Source organism: Mobula hypostoma, chromosome 13 (genome assembly GCF_963921235.1).
Source record: "Mobula hypostoma chromosome 13, sMobHyp1.1, whole genome shotgun sequence".
NCBI lineage: Eukaryota > Metazoa > Chordata > Chondrichthyes > Myliobatiformes > Myliobatidae > Mobula > Mobula hypostoma.
The window spans coordinates 23,480,127-23,502,605 of NC_086109.1; the positions used below are offsets into that span (position 1 = coordinate 23,480,127).

At 42.3% G+C, this 22,479-nt stretch overlaps 1 protein-coding gene across 3 annotated transcripts in view; it reads left to right on the plus strand.

The window, feature by feature from the left end:
* tfeb (transcription factor EB) overlaps positions 1–22,479 on the plus strand; it is a 161,446-nt gene that overhangs the window by 116,011 nt on the left and 22,956 nt on the right. For all 3 annotated transcript variants that reach the window (XM_063065458.1, XM_063065456.1, XM_063065457.1), the window contains 3 exons: positions 7,300–7,551; positions 7,838–7,933; positions 21,771–21,876. In XM_063065458.1, the coding sequence (XP_062921528.1) occupies positions 7,300–7,551; positions 7,838–7,933; positions 21,771–21,876 (454 nt within the window). The remainder of the gene's footprint in view (positions 1–7,299; positions 7,552–7,837; positions 7,934–21,770; positions 21,877–22,479) is intronic.

The window sequence follows — 22,479 nt, forward strand, 5'->3', positions numbered from 1 at the left end:
ACAGTAATAGGTCAGTGTTGACTGGGATGTGGAAGCCCGAGTTCCTGAAATGGTAGAAAGCCAGATTTAGCATCTTAATTTGTGATTTTAAAAAAACAGGGAACTTCGACGACTGCAGTAATGCTGGTTGGGGGGAGGGCCAGAGGGAAGCAGTGAAGGAAGTGTGCACTTGCAAGAACTAACTTTGCAATAACTGTCTTCCTATCAAAACTGAAGAGCCTGGCTTTGTCGCATAGCCCACACAAAGCTTCCGGATTTCATTCTGTTGCTGATAGCAGTGGGTAATTAAAAAAAGTCCAGGTTTAAGACCCCACCCTTTAGTCTAGGCTGATCCGCACCCTACAGATGGACTGCTGCACGTATGCAGTCTATTGGGTGACGTATTTAGCCAGGATCCCATTTGTTCTCTCAGGCCCCATAACATTATTCAAAGAAAAGAAAGGGATCCGCCCTGGGGATCCTCCAAACAGCAAAACACATTAGGTAGTTATCGTACTGATGTTTATAGATTCTTGTTGTAGCAAGTTGATGCTGCATTTTTTAATTTCTAAAGTACAGCATTAACCACTAAAGTATTTGAACATTATATGAAACATTATGGAAATGTGTGTTCTTTTGTTCCTTTCTGTTTTAAATGCATGCGCGCGCGCACACACTCACACTCACACTCTGACTGCTTATGACCATTCTGGACCAGCTTTTTAATGCAGGCCCTTGTGTAGCGTTTTAGATAATTGGGTCTGGAGCTGGCTTTTTCCTTCTGGTTGTGGCCAGCGATCAGGAGGAGTGGTCAGGGTCACTGTTGTGGACTTTGCCATAATCATCTGCTGGGGACAGACCCAGCAAGTGAGAGTTGACTGGCGCGAACTAGTACTAGTAAATTTTGCACTAGAATCTTATTGGTATTGGTTTGTTCCTGCCACATGTACCAAGACACAGTGTAAAGCTTGTCTTGCATACAGACCAAACCTTTACACAGCTGGAATAAGATAGAACAACAACATTGCAGAATAAAGTGTAAAAACTCCCCAAAAAAAGTGCAGTTCAGGTAATTTATGAAGTGCAAGATCATAGCGAGGTAGATTGTAGGGCCAAGAGTCCATCTTGTCATACAAGGGGTCTGTTTAAGAGACTGTTAACAGCGGGGTAGAAGCTGTCCTTGAGCCTGGTGGCATGTGCTTTGAAGCTTTTGTATGTTAAGGAGGGTATATTGACCAGCACTGTAATAGCAAATCGGAAGGAAAAACATGCCCGATGATTAAATGGTGAACCAAACTTTAGAAATATCCACTTACTGGTAAGTAGTAAAAGTCCTTTAAATATTCCAAGCAGCCTCCGAGAGTGCTTACTGAGATCCAGCTTTACACCGTATTTAACCTGCAGGTGGGTACCAGTGGAGGAGGAGTAGCTGGAAAAGGGCGGAGGGAGTTCCGAGCTGTGTTTGCACAGGGAATACTTAATTTTGCACTGTTGAGGAAGGTTTGCTCTGCCTAATTTTGTCTATATCTTGGGCAGGCATGACATGTCCTTATGTGTGGAATGCGTGCATGTGCATGTGATTAAGTTTACTGTAGTAATTCAGCAATAGGCCAATATTACTGTTTAGGTGAAATAGTCTGAGGCAAGGATATTCCCCTTGGAGGTTAGACAGATATTCAGAAGACTGAGCAATGACTTCACTAAAAGGTACACAATTCTTAAGAGCTTTCACAAGATAGAAGTGCAGTTGGTGTTTTGCCTTGTATCAAAAGCAAGAAGCCATAGGCTTAACGTGAGAGATGGCAGGTTTAAAGGGGAACTGAATACCAAGGCTTTGGGCCTATTCCAGGGATTTGGATCTAAGGACTCAATTTAGTTTGAAATGCTGTTGTAGTTGCTCATTTCTATTGTTTGCATGATTAGTTTTTTTTTCTCTTTCTCTTTGTGCAGGGAGGGTTGGGGTTGGTCTTTTTTTTACTGGGTTCTTTTGGGGTTCTTGCTCTGCCACTGCCTGTAAGCAAACAAACCTCAAGGTTGTATAATTTATACTTTTTTTGATAATAAATGTATTTTGAATCTTTGAACTGAGGAGAAAGATTTTCCCACACAGAGTGGTGATAATCGGAGTGCACTGGCAGAAGAAGTATTGGAATTTGTACACTTAAGGGACATTTAGACTGGCATGTGAAAAGGCAAACTAGGGGAGGATTCAGAACTAATGTGTCCAAATTGTGTTTGTTTTTGTGGGCAATAAGGTTGGTGTAGACGTAGTTGGTGGAAAGGCCCAGTTCTCTGCTATTTGAATTTAGCTTTATACAACTATGTCTAGAACCAGGACCATACTCTCAAAATAAGGAGTTGGCCATTCAGGACAATATTGAGCAAAATATTTCACCAAGAATGTAGTAAATCTCTCAACTCTAGAGGACTGTAAAGGATTAGTTGCTGAATATATCCAAGGTGGAGAATAATAGATGTTTACATATTAAGGGAATATATAACATACTAAGTACTTAATCTAAGGGCTTGTGAGAGACGCTGGAGTAAAAAGGTAGAACGTAGAACAGTACAGCACAAGAACAGGCTCTTTTAGCCTACAATGTTGTGCTGAACTAGCTAAAAAATAAAAGTGAATGGCAGAGCAGTCATGGGGGGCTAATCCTACTCTTGCTGCCATTTGCTTAAATGAAGATAAAACAAAAAATGCTGGAAATGCGAGATACGAACAGAAAACGTTGGGTCAGGCAGCATCTGTGGGATGAGAAAAATGCTGATAATTGAGATTGAAGCTGAACCATTGCGACAGATTTGGCAATGGGCTATAGTGTGTTGTCTTGATGCAATCTTAGAAAGGAAGAAAGTCTTTACATTTATCATAAATCTCAGTGAAATTTTAGGGCACTTTGCACTGATTCACTGAAGAAGTACTAATTCAGAACACCTGGTACACACTGGCCGTAAGAAACATTTGTATATCCCACAACTCGTGCAGGCTAGCAAGAGAGGCAAATACTTCAGCAAAATAGAGAAGAGAAAGTGGAAAATGTCACGGAATTGGGAGAGGAGAGCCGTCACGCTTGTCTTGTGATGGACACACATTTGGTCATGTTTCTATTTACAAGTCATTCAATGCTATTATATTTCTGAATGACAGCCACACAGCTAGCTGTGAGATGGTGACCCTTTCAGTTCAATCACAAATGCCAGCTTGAAAGTTGTGCTTTGAGGATTGCGAAAATTAGGGGAACACATGATTCAAAAAAGCAGAAGGGGAGGTAACTTAACCCTCACTCATTTTTTGCAGGACGAAATGTTAAACCTTTTAAATGTTGAACCTTTTGAAATAAAAAAAAGTTCAGAACTCAGCCCCTTTATGTCATGTATAAATATATATTAAAGCAATATTATGAAGAATCCCACCCACCTTGCTCATGGACCGTTTTATTCCCACTTCCATCAGGGAAGAGGCTACGGGACATCCATGCCTGGAGCACCAAACTCGAAAACAGATACTTCCCCCAAGCTGTCAGGCAGATCAACACCTCCAATGGTTGAATGTTCCATTTAATATCAGAGAATGTATACAATATACAACCTGGAATTCTTACTCTCTGCAGACACCCTCAAAATAAGAAAAACCCCAAAGAAAGAATTACAGAGAAAAAAACTATAAGAACCCCAGCCCCCCTGTCCCCAGTCCCATGCACAAGCAGCACCAAACGTCCCCCCACTTACTCAAGCATAAAGCATCAGCATTCCCAGCACCACCATACAAGCAACAGCAAAGCCCCCAAAGAGAGACCATGGTCTATAGTACCTAAAAACTAGCTGTTCATTCCAACAATACAACAACCCTTAGGCTCACTCTTACTAACAAGGGAGAGACAGATATCACTCCTTCCACCATGAGATGGGAGACAAACAGTTGCTGTTTTGATGTTACAGTCACAGTCTGAAGCGTTTCTTTTTATTTTGAGTTCCTGGCTCGAAAATCGGCTGCAAACTCTAACTTAGCATGTAGAAAGAGAGAGCGAGAGCAATCACCCGAGTTCAGAGGCCTCTGACAGCTGCTCTTACAGTCCCGATGAAATGGCTCGCCGCGACACTTCAGTTCGCGGCAATAATGAAAACTGGTGTCCGGGCTGGCTGGTGGCGCAACGACATCGGCGCTGGACCCGGGAGCGGAGGTTCCCGGGTTCAAAACTAGTTGGGTCCGCTCCCAAGTGTGCTTTCCATTTTTGCCGGGTTGAGTGTCGAGATTGCAACTTGACCTCGTAAAATAAAGGGAAAATACTGCGAAAATGTCTGTGTGAGGAATGGCCACACAGTCTCTCTCTCTCAATCTGTGCCTTGTATAAGCCATGAAAAAGACAGCAGACAATAGGTGCAGGAGTAGGCCATTCAGCCCTTCGAGCTAGCACCACCATTCACTGTGATCATGGCTGATCATCCACAATCAGTACCCTTTTCCTGCCTTCTCCTCATATCTCTTCACTCCGCTATCTTTAAGAGCTCTATCTAACTCTTTTTTTGAACGAATCCAGAGAATTGGCTCTCCACTCTGTAGCAGAGCAGTCCACATAACCACAACCCCCTCTGTGTGAAAAAGTTTTTCCTCAATTCCGTTCTAAATTATCTACCCCTTATTCTTAAACTGTGGCCTCTGGTTCTGGACTCCCCCAACATCGGGAACATGTTTCCTGCCTCTAGCGTGTCCAATCCCTTAATAATCTTATATGTTTCAATCAGATTCCCTCTCATCCTTCTAAATTCCAGTGTAAACAACCCCAGTCGCTCCAATCTTTCAACATATGACAGTCCCGCCATCCCAGGAATTAACCTCGTGAACCTACGCTGCACTCTCTCAATAGCTAGAATGTCCTTCCTTAAATTTGGAGACCAAAACTGTACACAATATTCCAGGTGTGGTTTCACCAGGGCCCTGTACAACTGCAGAAGGACCTCTTTGCTCCTATACTCAATTCCCCTTGTTATGAAGGCCAGCATGCCATTAGCTTTCTTCACTGCCTGCTGTAACTGCCTGCTTACTTTCAGTGACTAATGAACAAGGACACCTAGATCTTGTTGTACTTCCCCTTTTCCTAACTTGACACCATTCAGATAGTAATCTGCCTTCCTGTTCTTGCCACCAAAGTGGATAACCTCACATTTATCCACATTAAACTGCATCTGCCATGCATCTGTCCACTCACCCAGCCTGTCCAAGTCACCCTGCATTCTCATAACATCCTCCTCACATTTCACACTGCCACCCAGCTTTGTGTCATCGGCAAATTTGCTAATGTTACTGAGACATTATCACGGATGCATGCACAGACATGTAGACACACACGCACAGATTTGCACGCATGCAGGCGCACATACAGATTCGCATGCATGCAGGCACACGCCAAAAAAAAAAGAAAACTCGTGTCCACAGGGCCGCATCCCAAAGCCGGTCGCACCTGCAAATAATCAAACAACCTGGACATAGCTTGAAGAATGGGAAGACGCCAGCATGCAGAACCATAGTTTGAGTGTCGCTGTAGATCACAGGCTCTGACAGGACCCCAGCCACCTTGAAAAGGAAAGTAGAGACATTAGAGGAGGAAGAATTTAACTGCTTCGCTGATGGGCTGGGAGAAGGTCTCTGGTGCTTCTACCCATTAACCCACCCCACCTCACGCCCACCACCATTACTATATCATTTCCTATCAAAGTGATCTTATGTACAGACAATCAGTCTATGTATATAAGCTAATCTTATATACTTATATTTATAGTGTTTTATTATGTTTGTTATACTTATCGTGTTTTTTTTAATGCTGCATTGAAACCAGAGTAACAAACATGCTGTTCTCCATACACTTGCATACTGTCGAATGGCAATAAACGGTCTTGAATCTTGAATCTTTTTGACACCCTGCATTTCCAGTTTTAATTGTAGTGGGTGGGTGGTTTGGGGACAGGCACATTCTTAGGTGGCAGGTCACTCCTTTAAACATTTCATTGAGGCTGTGTACTCAGATATTATCTCTGTTCCACCTCTAATTCTGGCTATTTGGATACTTGGGCCTCGGGAAATCTGGCTGATGGAGAGGCAAATGCAGCTACAAGTGCTGATTCAGAGCTGGGAGAATGAAGTGTGCTGCTGTGTGGTACTCTTAAAGATAACTTGTCCCACACTGCATGCAATCAGACCCATCAGCCAGAGCGATGTGTACTTTACACCCTGATTATCGTCATCTCTTGAGATCAAAAAAACTACCCTGCAAGATGCAACTCCTCCCCCATGCATGGCAAGATGGTGCAGCGGTTAGCATAATCCTTAACAGTGCCAACAACCCGGGTTCAAATCCACTGCTTTCTGTAAGGAGTTTGTATGTTCACTCTGTGGCTGTGTGCATTTCCTCCACGTGCACTAGTTTCTTCCCATATTCCAGAGACACAGGGGTTAGTAAGTTGTGGGATACTACGTTGGCGCTGGAAACCGTGGCAACTCTTGCGGGCTGCCCCCAGCACATCCTCAGACTGTGCTGATCGTTGATGCAAACTACGTGTTTCACTGTATGCTTCAATATTTCGATGCATATGTGACAAATAAAGCTAATCCTTTAATGCCAAGAACCCATCCCCACGGCTTCAGGTAATTTGACTGGGTACCTGCCTCTCCCTTTCGCTCCAGTACTCACAACTGGGATCCCACCCTTGCAGCTGTTGCAATGGTTATGATCTTCCCCACCCCACCTCCACGTCTAGTTGACATTATAGGACCCACCCCTTTTTATTCCTCTACCCTGCTTTCCTCCCCTCCCACAGCATCCACTCGTTCAGCCAAGTAGCATTTGATGACTAGATTAATAAAGTGGGGAAACTAATCTGTTTCCGGGTCCAGTGTACCAGAAGGATATAATCTTCCAGCTTGAAGGAGATGTCTAGGATGTGAAATTTTTAAATTACACCTATGCATCTTGATGAGAAAGGTCGGAAGCATGTTAAGTTTGCAAAGTGAATCTATTCTAACTCCACCACGTTGTTGAGGTGAGAGCTAGTTTCAGTGCATCCTGATGAAAGGTCTGAGCCCAAAATGTTGACTGTTTATCTCCTCCATAGATGCTGCCTAACTTGCTGAGTTCCTCTAGCATTTTGTGTGCATTTCCATCATCTGCGGTGTCTCTTTGGTTCTGAATTTAACATAGTTGGTCATGTGTGCCTCATGTTATTAAAGTTGCATTATTTGCAAACTGTCTATCTAGGAAAGCTCTGCATTCAGCAGGATTCAAGCATGCTAACAAAAATATTGTCCTCTATTGCCCATAGGTTGAGACTCACTTGGAGAACCCCACCAAGTACCACATCCAGCAATCGCAAAGGCAACAATTGAAGCAGTTCCTCTCCTCCAACTATGGCAACAAGATGGCTGTGCAGTCCCTGGGGCACTCGCACTCTCCTCAACCTTCAACCATCTCGCCTGGCTTGAGGAATGATCATGGGTTGTCTGGCTCCACTGGAAACAGTGCCCCTAACAGCCCCATGGCTATGCTGAACATTGGCTGCAGTTCAGAACAAGAGGTACGGATTATGTGATATCAAGCAGGTTTTCCAAGTAAGAAAATCTAAAATGATGAAACCTCCCCCATTCCATATTATGGAATCCTTACGCAACCACGTACTCTCTAACCTGTCCACCAACTTAATCAGCTTTTACAGCTCAATTGTATATTTCCCAATTATGTACTCTACCCTACCTTAGTTTCATTTTGACAGGGTTTTACTGTCAAACTGTTATCCAGTGTTATATATGCAGAAATGGTATACTACAGGTACATTTACCATATTGTTTATTCTCTTTATCTAGATGAGTGAAGTAATTGATGATATAATTAGCCTGGAATCCAGCTACAATGATGATGTTCTTGGCTACAGGGACCCCACTGTTCAGATGCCAAATACAGTGAGTCTCCAAAATGTTAATCACTCCTTTGCAGGACTGGGAGAGATGCACTCGAGAATAAAATCTTAAAAAAATCAGATCTTTTATAAATGATTAATACCCAGCCTCTGCACTGATGCTGAAATAACTGCAAAGTGTATTTTTTTCGAAGGCTTGGGAACTGGTTACATCATTGAGTTAAATTGCGTGAATGAATGCAGTTGATGGATTCCTCTCAGCCAGTCCTCCAATCAATTTTCAGTAAAGTTGATCATGGACTAAGTTTGATGTTAGTTGACCAATTGAAATTAAAGTTGTGCCTGAAGATTAATCTGCTCCAATGGCATTTTGCTATATATGCAGTACTGCATGAAAGTCTTAGGCATATGTACAGATATAGTTAGGGAGCCTAAGACTTTTGTAATTTATGTATTGCTCTGTACTCCTGCCACAAAATAAACTAATTTCATGACAGATATGAGTGATGATGCACCTGATTCTAATATGCATCTCTATTGTGGACTGAGAGTGGGAAGGGAGCAGGGAGAGAGGAATCATGGTTGGGGACAGGGTTAGGGAGCAGCAAGCATTAGTGAGAGATTCAGCAGTGATCAATAAACCAATTGTTTGGAATCAAGTGACCTTGCCTGGTGTCTCAGGGCTGGGTGTGTCTGCATCTGCGCCAACTTCCACCCCTAGTATCCTCCTCTGTCACCTCTCCCGTGGCACTGTACCCTCACCATTGCCAACATCCTTTGCTCCCGCCAGATTTACAGACTCACTCCCTGCTCCACATTGACAAGTACGGTACTGTGAAAATGAACACAATAAGACTTGAAATATTAGGTAGACTCTGTTGATATCAAGCAGAAACTGATTTTTTTTTAACCTGTGAGGATTTTTGGTATGTTTCCCATCCATTTAGTTGCAATTGATGCCACTTTATGAGAAAGAGATCAAGTGACTTTTAAGAGACAGACACATTGAGAGTAAAAAGATTAACTTGATTTGTCACGTACATTGAAACATCAAAACATACAGTGAAATGCATCATTTGCAACACAGGCCAACACCGTTCAAAGATGTACTGTTGCTTCTGGCACCAATATAACATGCCCACAATTTACTAACCCTAATCCATACACCTTTGGACTGTGGGAGGAAACCCACGCACTCACGGGGAGAATGTACAAAGTTCTTACAGACAGCGGTGGGAATTGAGCCTGAGTCGCTGGTGCTGTAATGGATTTACACTAACTGCTACCCTACCGTGCCACCCATGCATTAAATAATTGGTTGATTGTTCTTGTCTGTACACCCAGAGGGGCTGTATACTTATGGTCATACTCAGTCGTACTGACCATCCTGAGTAGGACCATAAGGCATAGGAGTAAAATTAGGCCATTTGGCCCATGGAGTCTGCTCCACTATTCGATCATGGCTGATTTATTATTCCCTTCCCCCTGTCATCTTTGACACCATTACTAATCAAAAATCTCTCAACTTCTGCTTTAAATATACCCAATGATTTGGTTTCCACGGTTGTCTGTGTCAATGAATTCCACAGATTCACCAGACTATGACTCAAAAAATTCCTCCTAATTTCTGTTTTAACTGGAGATCATATCCTTTTGCTTTGATATTGTTTCCTTTGGTCTTGGACTCTCCCACTACTGGAAACTTCCTCTCCATGTCCAGGCTATACAGGCCTTTCAATATTTGGTAGGGAGGTTTCAATAAGATCCCACCTCATCCTTCTAAACTCCAGTGAGTACAGGCTGAGAGAAAATAAACATTCCTCATATGTTAACCCTTTCATCCCTGGAATCATTCTCGTAAACTTCCTCTGGATGCTCTTGTATGTCATTCCTTAGATATGGAGCCCAAAAACTGTTCACAATACTCCAAATGTGGTCTGATCAATACTCAGTATTACACCCTTTCTTTTATATTCTAATCCTCTTAAAATGAATGTCCACATTGCATTTGCCTTCTTCACTCTCAATTCTTGCAAGTGAATCTTTAGGGAATCCTGCACCAGGACTCCTATATCTCTTTGCAATACCAATTTTTGTATTCCCTCCCCATTTAGAAAAATAATTGATATCTTTATTCCTTGTATCAAAGTACATAACCGTACACTTCCCTACATTATATTCCATCTGCCACTTCTTTGCCAAATCTCCCAATCTATCTGCAAACTATCTGCTTCTTCAATACTACCTGCTATTCCACTGATCTTTGTGTCAACCACAAACTTAGCCACAAAGCCATCCAGGTCATTAACATATAACGTGAAAAGTAGAAAACCAGTACTGACCCTTAGGGAATACCACTAGTCACAGGCAGCCAACCAGAAATGGCCCCCTTTATTCCTACTCTTAGCTTTCTACCCATCAGCTAATCTTCTATCCATGCTAGCACCTTATTTGTGATACCGTGCGCTCCTATCTTGTTTAGCAGCCTTATATGCCACACTGGTGGAGCCTTGGTTTGTATGTCAGTCAGTCAGTCGGTGGGTGCTGTCCTGAATCCGGGGTTGGCCGCTATGCATCTCCATCTTCTTTGATCTTGCGACAGCACTGAGTACAGCCTCTCCTCCAGTTTGTTCTTGCTAGCCGCCTTGGCTCTGCCCACCGCCGCCCCGCTGAACTCGAGCCTGAGGCTGTGTCGGCCTCCAGCCGTGGCATTTTCTTTGAGCTCGGCCCTTCCTTAGGTGGAGGCCTTGGGCAGGTCCAGGCATACGGTGCAGTGCCCAAGTTCATCATGTCTCTTCTAACTAGGTGCATAGCATACGATTCGTAGATTCGTGGTGAGGCGTTAATCTCTTCCACAGAAGATGGCCATTGGCTCACGAGGAGCTCATCTGCCCTTTGTCAGGTCTTGTTTTTTTTTTAGTCCTGCTGGGTGTTCTCACACCCTCATCACCAGACTAAGTCCAGTGGGGGAGCCGGCCCAAGTTGCCGACCACTCAACCACACTCCCCGGCCGAACGCCGGGCGCCCACCCCGGTTTGTATGATAAGGAGAAAATTATCCCAGTTCCTATCAGTTTTGGGACTCTGCAACACAAGGTAGCTTAATTGGATTCCAGAAAAGGACAAGTCCTGCAGTCATTTTACAGGGAAGGACGAGGTTCAGTTCAAAAGGAGCCAAGAGTAGTCTTCAAGAGAGTACTGCTAGTAATCCCAGACACACAGAAAGAAAAAAAAAACTTTTTATTTATGTGGTTTCTTTCACCATCTCAGGATGTTCCAAAGCCCTTCACAAGCAGTTAAATACTTTTGAAGGGTATCACTGTTACAGAGTAAGAAACCTCGTTGCCACATTGACACAGCCATCTTCCATAAATAAAATTATGAAATGATCATATTCTTTTTTCCACAGTTATGTCGATTTAAATTGACTTCTACATTCCTACAATTCAACAACTGCCATACTTCAGCAGGATCTAGTGGCCATGAAATGCTTTGGAATGGCCAAATTACATGAATATATAAATATTAATGTAACTTATAACACAGCTCTTCATTTTGTTCTATTCTTAATGTTATCAGCAAGGCTATGGGGACGAATTTGACTTTTTACAAAATCGTGTCATAGGATCTTTACCTGAGGGCACCTCTGGGACACTGTTTACTGAGACAGTGCAACACTCTCTTGATATTGCCATAGCAAGTCAGCCTGAGTTACCTCCTAAGTCTCTAGAGTCAACTTAAGTTGAACTTACTGTCATATGTACAAGTTGGTGAGGCATAGGTTCAATAAACAACTTACTTGCAGCGATATCACAGATTCAGAGCAGACGCTAAGCATAAGTTATATAAGGCAGTGAAGAGGAATAAAAAGGCTGTCAAGATACAAAGCATTGATACAAAAATAAATCACAATCAGAGACAAGTCCAAGGTAGTTCAAGATAAATGCTGCATTGTGTTCTGTTGCCATGGTAGGTTTAGGGTTGTGCAGATCAGTTCAAGTGTCTGATGGTCATACAAAATAGTATTCCTGAATCTGGTAGAGTGAGTGATCTGATAGAGTGAGTGATCTGGCAGTGTGAGTGATCTGGTAGAGTGAGTGATCTGGTAGAGTAGGGGGTTCCCAATCTGGGGTCCACAGACCTCTGGGTAAATGTTAGGGTCCAACAGCATATAAAAAGGTTAGGGATCCCTCTGTTAGAGGAAGTGGTTGAGGCAAGTATATTAACCACATTTGAAAGGCACTTGCACAAGTACATGGATAGGAAAGCTTGAGAAAGATGTGGATCAAAGTTGGGAATGTGAGTATATTCTCAGATGGGCAAGTTGGGCCAAGGACCTGTTCCTGTGTTGTATGACCCTATGACCCTACTGCTACTATCCTTTAATGTCATTATAACCTTCTGTGTCATCTGCCTATTTCTTTCTGCTTTAATAGATGGGCAATTAATGGGCTGTAAATTGGGTGTCTTGATTGCTATGCTGCCTTAGATAAGACCACTTCTGTAGAATGAGGGATTTCTGCTGACGTAGTTAACAGCTTAGTCAGGGTTTATTGAGAATGTCAGTATAAGGCAGTGGCTCAGTGTTGCAGTCACCAGCCTGTGTCAGCCAACCCTTGTTACAGTTGTCTCAGTTCCTCACTGCTGCCAAATTGAAGTGTTCACAATTTGTTACTAAATTTATTGTCAGTGCCACAGTGGAAAGGTGGCCAAACCTGTTGGGCACCATCATACATTGTCAGTTTATGTATCTCTAACAGTCTGTAGGAATCCACAGTTCTGTTCGAAAAAGGGAACTATGCTGGTGATTTGTGATTGTTCTCCTGGTAAACTAGGCTTTGTCATCCTCCAGTACCTCCCTGCAACTCCGTCATGGATGGTCCCAAGCCCATCTGTGAAAGGAGAGGTTTGGGCTTAAGGGCTAACTACTCCATCCCGTAAAAACCCAGAGCTACAGAAGTGCCAACAGAAGCTCCAAAGACCTCATTCCTGGGAGAGGAAGGATCCTTGTCTAGAAGCCGTATGAAGCTGTGTGGCGAAAGCAGAAGGCTGAAGGCCAATTAACCCCTCCGTCGAACCATCGGATAAGGACAGGCAACGGTGTCAGGCTGCTCTCGGTGGCCTCTGCCCCAACTGGATGATGGGCTTAAGAGAAATAAAAGTATCTCTCTGCAGCACTTAACGTGGTTGATCACGTATGCCTTGTCAAAGGCATTTGTTCCCTCATATTCACTGTATTTGAATATTTTCCGGCAGTGACATCACATCCTGTTTCTACATGCAGGCTGACAACACCCATTCACCTTTCCAACACCTGCCTTCACCATTTCAATACCTCCGTGTCACTGAACTGATTAGCTGATTTCTGAACTGGGACAAGCTGCAGTCTCTTGCACTTTGACCTCAGTAAGAATAAAGCCGCAGCAAGGTAGCATAGTGGTTAGCACAACGCTTTACTGTACAGGCAATCCGGGTTTAATTCCTGCTGCTGCCTGTAATGATTTTGCACGTTTTCCCTGTGACTGCGTGGGTTTCCTCCGGGTGCTCTGGTTCCCTCCCACAGTCCAGAAATGTAGCAGTTGGTAGTTAATTGGTCATTGTAACGAGGCTAGGATTAAATCAGGGCACTGCTGGGCGGTGTGGTTGAAGGGTCGGAAACCTATTCTGTGCTGTACAGTATCTCAATACAATAAAATGAAAAAGTGAAATAAAATAAAATAAAGCTCTGGACTCTTAGTACAATCTCTACAGCTTGTCCTTGTCTGGCCATTCTCTCAGGATGCTGCTGTTGTTCCTCTCCACACCTTGTGGCAACATCGGGCTGTTTCTTCAGCATCTTTTTTTTTAACGAAGCTGAGTTGCTAGCATGATGCTGAACCCAGCACAGATGGAAATGTGGAAGGAGCCAGCAGGATTTGAACCTGGGACCGTTTACCTCAAACGTCCAATGCTGATGCCACTATACCACCAGCTGGCTCTCTCAGGATAAAGTAAATATTAATGAATAGGAGCCCGAGAAGATTAGAGAACATAAATGAGAAATGGATGGATAAGTGAGGGGCAGAGTGTTGGCAGCAGAGTCCTGAAGGATTTGCAACAAAATCTAAGTAGTAGAAATGTAAGAGAGAAGGAATGTGTGGGGACCATTGCCACAGTTAATCTAACAAACGTGATATGATGTACTCTCACTAATTTTAAACTGCAGCGAATACACAACAAAGGCATAAACTATCTGATAAAAATATTGTAGGACCCAGCTATCCATTTGCATATTTGCTGTTTCACAACTAATAATGAATAATTGTTAAGGCTCCCTAAATTACTCTGACTATGAAATATACTATTTTTGGCATGCGCCAAAGTCTGTATTATCAGAGCCAATGTTGCTGTTCTGAACTCTGAGAATATAAAAATGATGGAACAATTATTTCTTGTTACAAATGATCTTAGAGTAGGTTAAAAGGTTGGCACAACATCATGGGCCAAAGGGCCTGTAATATGTTCTGTGTTTTACAATCGATGTTGAAAATGGCCCTGAGGTGTCACAGGAGAGCCGCTCCTACAGAAAGTGTGCACTGTTGGCTTGTAGTTCATCTGCTCCCTGAGCACGATTTGAATGTGTCTCATATTCATCACTGGATACTCGTGGAGAGTTGAGATTCAGTATGGGCCAAGCTGGGTATAGTTTCCAGACTGCTGACCATTTTGGGTACAGTTTCGCAGGCAGTAAGAAACAGGAATGTTGAAGGCTGGCGACTATGTGTCTGAATCCAAGTCCAAGTCCGTTCGAGGCCGAAGAAGATGGCCTGTCTTGGGAGGGGGGGTGAGGGTGTTAGAGGAGTGTGTGGGAGGGAGGAACAGGGCTTGTTTTGTTGCTGGTTGTGTTCTGCTGAGAATTGTGGGTATGCTATGTTGGCACCAGAAAGTGTGGCCCCCTGCCCAGCTCATGTGTGTTAGCTTTAAAACCAACAGCATATTTCACTGTGTGTTTTGATGTCGACGTGATAAATAATCTTGTATCTTGAAAAAAATGGCGGTGCTTTGTCTTCAATGTAGAAAGGCCTATTGCAAGTGTCACCTGTTATTCAAGCAAGCTTGGTTGCAGGATGTTATGGAGAAAGGATCTGGCATAAAAAGGGGAGCCTGGATTTCTTACATAGTTCCTTGCTTCTAATCTCATTAACTCAGCACAAACTTTGACCTCTTACGAACCAGGGACTTGCTTAATCTCAGGTTTTGTTTTGAAAGGCTCTGATGTAAACATTAACAACATTGCTTCCAGAGGTTAGTGATCAAACTGCTAGGTTCAACCTAAAAACTAACCGCTGTTTCTTCTCACCCAATAAAGTCGTAGAAGTCTAAAAGGGAGACGTAGAGGTGAATGCAAGGCAGTGAGTTTGTATATGGTAGGGGGAGGTGGTGAAGGTTAAAGTTCCTTCTTCCGCTTGCCCAATGTTAGTTGTAGTTTTTGGCAACTACATCTGGTCTCCCAGCAATGCCAGTCTCCGAAGACAACAAGATCATGAAGGAACAAGACAGGGCTGCAATCCTTGAGGCACCAAACCCTCACAAGTTCCATCGGGTAAGATGGCAAAGCAGTAATGAGATATTGCAATGAGTATTTCTAACAGTGTAGTCTGAGAGCGCATTGTCAAGGTTAAATCTTTGAATTCCGTGTCCTTTGAGGTCCTTCATACTCTGCAGGTGCTCCAGACTTCTATCAAATAGAAAACAGCTATCACCCTCTTAGTTTTTAATATTTTCATGCCAATTTTGCTCCTATTCAGAAGTTTCTGTTCATGTCTGAAAACTGCACCGTGATCATCTGTCCAGTTATCTCTAGCACTCTCTGCATCCCTGCCCACGATAGGTTTCTGTGTCTCTTTCACAATTTTCTGTTTCACTTTTTTCTGCAGCTCTCTTTCTGTCTGTGATCCAATTTTTATTTTAAACATGAGAAAATATTCAGCTACTGGAAATGCTGGAGGAACTCAGCAGGTCAGGCAGCATTGACGGAAGTGAATAGATAGTCAACGTTTCGGGCCGTGGCCCTTTTTTAAAATCTGCTTTGTGTTTCTTCACAATTGGCTCTGCTTGCTTTCATTTTATCCCCCCGGCACACTCTTGTTTACCTCCTCACTGCTAGCCAACTCAGCTCACCCATATTGCTCTGTCACAGTGTGAGATTTAACATCATCTTTTGGTTCTCTTTTGCACTTTGGGCAGACCAGAGTTCACTAGCTTAAATCTGTAATTACTATGAATAGATAATGAAGCACAGTTTCTTTGTCACCATTTAGATATTTTAAGTAGTGATTCTTCTGAATTTTGTTGAATGTGCCTGGTCTTTACATTGCTTTCCTTTGTGCAAAGGCATCGGTTTTGTAACAGGTGCATAGCATTCTTGTGTGAAACTGATCCACAGCTGAGTTGAACCTTATCAGCACAGCGCAGCTTTAGGGAACATGTATGATGAGGTCATAATTTAGCAGCAGGCTTCACAATAGATAAGTGTTGAATTGATCTTTTATCTGTTTTAAATTCCATTCTCTTATTTATGGAGATGACAGCTTGAGTTCAGTGACAAATACTCACCTCTGAGTCAGAAGCTTGTGGTACTCAAGTCCACTCCAGAGACATGAACACACAATCTAGGCTGATGTTGCAAGTGCTGAGGGTGTGTTGCATTAATGGTGTTATCTTTCAGATGAAATATTAGACTATATTTTCCTCTCCAGTGAATGCTGAATATTCAGTGGCATCATATTGTAAAAGAGCGGCAGAGATGACCTTGGTGTCCTGACCAATAGTTGTTCAACATCATTAGCTAGTTCATCTGGTTATTATCACCATTTGTGCAACCTTGCTATGAGGAGATTAGCTAATGCACTTTCAGCATTAATTTGGCGACAGGAGGTAAAATTATATGTAGTTGTGTAATAGAAAATGAAGCTGAGATCTCTGGAGAGGCAGAGATAACAAGGGAGGAAGGTAGATAGAGAAGGAATATTGATGTAGAGGTAGTGAGACCATGAAAGAAATAGGTTTAAATCAGCAGTTCCCAACCTGGAGTCCATGGACCCCTTGGTTAATAAGACCACAAGATATTGGAACAGAATTAGGCCATTTGGCCCATTGAGTCTACTCCCCACCATTTCATTATGGCTGATTCATTTTCCCTCTCAGCCCTAATCTCGTGCCTTTTCCCATATCCCTTCATGCCGTGATTAACAAAAGTCTGTCAACCTCTGCCTCAAATATACATGAAGACTTGGCCTCCCTGCACCTTTGGCAGCAAATTCCACAGATTCACCACTCTCTGGCTAAAGAAGTTCCTCCTCATCTCCATTCTAAAAGGACAGCCCTCTATTCTGAGGCTGTGTCCCCTGGTCTGAGACAGGTAAATGTCAGAGAAGAGACAAGTAGATAGTGGAAGGAGGACATAAAAAGAGGGAACAGAAGTGGAATGATGGAGAGAGAGATGTGAGATAGGGAAATACAGACAAAGATGTGATCAGGAACAGTCAGAGAGACTGAAGGAGAGAGAGCAAAGACGGATGAGAAATTAAGAGAGAGAGATGCACATACAAACACAGATGCACCAGTTCTTTTTACACATAAGAACTCCAAATGCCAATAGGAAGGTTTACTTCTTTCTTGTCCAATCCAGTTGATTGCCTTAATATTCCTTCCTAGCTAACCATTTACACAGTCATTAACCTAGTTTTTGAGAAACTGTATAGTTATCTGATGGCTTATCACAGCCTAAAACCATGCACTTGCAGCTGTCCTTGGAGCACTGTGTTGTAAAAGAATGTGATGGATGAACTTTTTTACAGTTCACTGCTGTGTGCTGTGTCATCATCTTTCATGGAGTTCAGACAAAACTTAGATCTGAGTCTGTGTCATAATCTGTTTCTCCTTGAAGATACTGACCCTCATGTGGATCTAGAGCAGGTATGCTTCCTCTTCCCAGTTCAAGTGTAAATAGGGAAGAAATAATTCTACAGTTGTGCAGAACTCTAGCTGGACTGCAAATGGAAATTTGCATTTAGCTCTGGTCACTTCGGATGGATACTTGAGGGAGTGCCATGCGGAGTAATAAAGGTATAAAAGGGTTAAATTACAAAGACTTTTTTTATTTGTGAAATTTGTTTTTTCCACATTGGTTGTTTTTGGTCATTGCTTATACCTGATGAAGGATCTTGGCCCGAAACATCGACTGTTTACTCTTTTCCATAGATGCTGCCTGCCTGCTGAGTTCCTCCAGCATTTTGTGCGTGTCACTTTGTTTATGTATAGTTTTTTCATGAATTCTATTGTATTTCTTTATTTTCATGTAAATTCCTGCAAGAAAATGAATCTCCAGGTAGTATATGGTAATATGTATGTATTGTGATAATAAATTTTGCTTTGAACTTGAACTTTGATTGAATTATATTCCAGGCAGTTTAGAAAATAAAGGGCCGATATGGAGGTATATGGGATAATTGAAGTGCTGATAGATTCAAATTCCCTTCTAAAGGGAGTTCAGGACAAGGGAGATTAACTTGAAATTTCTGTGGTAGGACTGGTGTGATGTCTGCATTCAATTATCCCCATGAAAGCTGTGAAATTTAGAATGTCTCTTCCAAAAGATTGTGCAAGGATATGAAGAGATACAGAACTAAGACACTTTGATGGATTAACATTCAGATTGTCTACATTCCAGTTTATCAATGGAACAGACTTGAGAGGTGGAATGTGTCCTTGTCCCCACAAGCCAGTCTTGCCATTGAAGGAATGATTAAACTATGTAGAAAGGTCAGACACAACATAGCAATTCAAGAGGAGACTCCTGAAAGCTTGAGATTGAAAGTAAGAAGTTCCTGGGAATAGTACAAGACAATTTTACAGAAATTGAAGGGTGTATGATTAACCTCAGAAGTGTAGTCACCGTAGGTTCAAGTACTTGCAGGAAACAGTTTGGTGCTTTTCGGAACTGGTGGCTTCTAATGTGGATGGATACTGAATGGGTTCAGGTTATCTTCCTGATGAGTGGATTCTGAGTTGAAAGTATCTGCTAATCTGCTGTAATAAGAACTCACTTGTATCTTGGTGTAACCACATTACTGAGGGCCAACTCCTTGGTGTCTCTAATGATCAATTCTAATGCCTTATGTGGCCAAGTGCACTTTATCTAGAGTTTACTTTCAGGCAGGTTTGGAGGTCCTTTTGGAACTGATAAAGCAGGTGGTGCCCCATCAAAGGTGGGAAGATAAGGCTTGAAGGTCTGATTGACTCCACAGAAAATTGTATATTTCCTTTGGCCAAGTAACATGTTCAGTTAGCCATTGATAGAGTTTACAATACACGTTACCTTCCAACTTCATTTTGTCAAATTTTCTGCATCTTCAGCTATTCCTTAAATAGATCTGTAGTAATTATTTCTGTAATAGTGAGTTTCTGTTCTCACCATTCTTCATGTGAAGGTGCTTCTCTTTAATTGCACATTGAATTTATTACTGACCATGTTTACTTGCTGACACCCCCGCCCAGGAGTGGAGTAATCATCTCTATGAAATATATCTATATTTTCTCTGAATCCACCTTATTGACCATCAGATTCAGTATTGTGAATATTACCATCAAGTCTCAACTTAACTTTCTCATTTCCAGTGAAAGGTTCCCCAATTTGCTCATGCAAATGAGCCCAAAAGTTATCACTTCCCACTGAAAATCATCATGCTGTGCCTTCACCCGTATCTCCATCTCTTTTGGGTTTAAGCACTCTGTAGATGTACGAATGATGCAGGCAAGGTGTCACAGTTTTTAGGGAAACTGTGTAGAGTTACAGCTTCATTGTATTGAGATAATGACCTGGGGTTTGCCCGCTTTGGGTCCAAGCAAAATTCAACAATTCTGAATGTAATAGTGACCAGTTAATTTTAAGTGATATTGGACAGGATACTTAGGCTTTTGAATAGTGCAACAGGATTTTTTTTTACATCCTTTTGGTAGATCAGATTGGAGAGCATAGAACAGTACAAGACATGAAAAGGCCATTCAGCCCATGATGTCTATGCTGACCATGATGCCAAACTAATGAGCCAAACTAATGACATCTGCATACACATGATCCATATTCTACCTTTCCTTGTATATTCTTCTACCTGTTCAACTGCTTCTTAAGGTCCACTATGATGTCTGCTTCTACCATTACTCCTGGTAGTGTGTTCCAGATACTTGCACTCTCTGTCAAAGAAACTTGTTCTGTACATCTCTTTTAAACTTTCTTTCTCCTGCCTTAAAGCAGTGCCCTTTAGTATGTCCTGATGAAGGGTTTCAGCCCGAAACGCCGACTCTTTAATCTTTTCGATAGATGCTGCCTGGCCTGCTGAGTTCCTCCAGCGTTTTGTCTGTGTTGTCCTTTAGTATGTGATATTTCTACCCTGGAAAAGGATTTTGACCATCTAACTTGGTCAGACCGATCTTGGCTTAACACTGCATTTTAAATTAGCTCGGTCTCAGTAATGTACGGTCAAAGATCTACATACGAAATCTTGGCAATTCAATTTCTTGAGAATCTTGTCAAAAGTTACAAAATGTGAGCTGAAATCTGCACAGGCAATTGAGCCCAAGGGAAGCATGGCTTACTCACCATCTCCTGCCGAGCCTCCCATTACTTCCTGAATGTACGTTTTATTGTTGAAAACTGTTCTTTTTAATACGGATGCCTTCCTGTCTTGATGTCTGCAGAAAAGCTTAACAAAAATTATTAGGAATGTTTATTTTAGGTTTGGATGGACCTAACATTTTGGGAGTAAGCTCACATCCATTCAGAATGAGAATAAATGCAGGAACTACCTGAACATCCAACTACAGTTTGTGCACGGGGCTCTATACAGCCTCTGTTAAAAAGTGTGGGGTTTAACAAGTTCCGCATGGGAGATCATTAATTGATGGCAGTATTTGCACATTGCATCTGTCTTATATACATACCAGCATCTTCTCCATGAAACTCGCTTCTGTGACTTTCCTTGGGGTGGAGGGGGATTAACCAGGTCAACTGCATTCTTGCACCATAGTGAGATTAACACTTCCTAGGAAAAATTGGGCCCATTAACTGCATTTATAAAAAGACCTATCGTACTTGTGAAAGTCTTAGGGACATACTTATAGTATAGCTAGGGTGCCTAAGACTTTTGCACAGAGCTGTATTTGTCAACGTGGAGCAGAGAGTGAGTTTTTAAATCTGGCGGGAGCAAAGGATGTTGGGAATGGCGAGGGTGGAGCACTGTGGGAGGAGTGTGGACAGGTGGCACTGAAGGAATGCCAGGGGTGGGGGTCGGCTGTGGGTACAGACACACCCAACCCTGAGTCACCAGGCAAGGTCACCTGATTCCAAGTAATTGGTTTATTGATCATTACAGAATGTCCCTCTGGTGCTTCCTACTCCCTCCCCTCTCCCTTCCCCTTTAAATCATGATTTCCCTCTTCCTGCCCTTTTCCACTTTCAGTCCACAATAGAGACCCATAACAGAATCTGATTTATCATTGCTCACATATGTCAAGATTTTTTTTTGTGGCAGCAATACAGTGCAATACATAAAGTTAGCACAGTGCTGTGCAGAAGTCTGAAGCTTCTTAGCTATATATATGTGGGCGAGACTTTTGCACAGTACTGTAGATTTCCAAAGATGCTTCACCTGAGCATAAAGCAGGTAAAATTAGGCATTATGCTGTGTAGGGAGATATTTGGGTACGTGACCAAAAGCTTGGAAAAAGGATTAGATTGTCAAGAAACTGTAATGGTATTGTGCTGTAGCTGTGGCATAACCTATCGAAATCAAGCAAATGTTGATACAGTATCCTATATTAATTGTATTTCTCCTCCTCTAGTTACCACTTTCCAGCAGCCACATGGATGTCTACACAAGCCATGCAATTGCATCAACTACAAGCGCTTCATGTCCTGCCAATATTGCCATTAAAAGGGAAATGTCAGGTAACATGTCCTTTCACAAGATAATGTTGATGGAGTTTATTGAACTTGTACTCAATGTGTTTGATACATTAATCCATGCACCTTATGCTTTCCTACTCATTCTCAAATCTTACTCCTCTGTGTATTCATCAACCATTTTCTCTTCCAAAGCCCCAAGTCCGCTTTCTACCTTCTTGTGTCTCTCAATGTGACCTCTCCCATATCTGAGAACCCCAACTTATTTTCCTCATTTTGCCCTTAGCCCCATATCCCTCAGTTATTTCTCTTAGTAGATAGGTCTCTGTTGCTCCCTGAGCCTATTTCTTGGATCAATGTCCTTTGCTAACTCGCCTACATTAATAATCCTCCCCCAACTTCTCTTTTCATTCCTCATTTCCTCATTTTTTGTTTGTGCTTAATAGCCCCAGAAACTCAATGGAATAGTTCAAATGCTAATCTTTTCAATAAAGAAAGTCTCATTTTTGTAACATTTGCTAACAATGTAAATTTCTGATATAATCTGTGAGCGTTGAGCAAGTTGTATTATAAATTAAATGATCAGAATTTACCAAATCACTGGAATTTCCATAACATAGATCACCACATTCATATAATGCAGAAGGA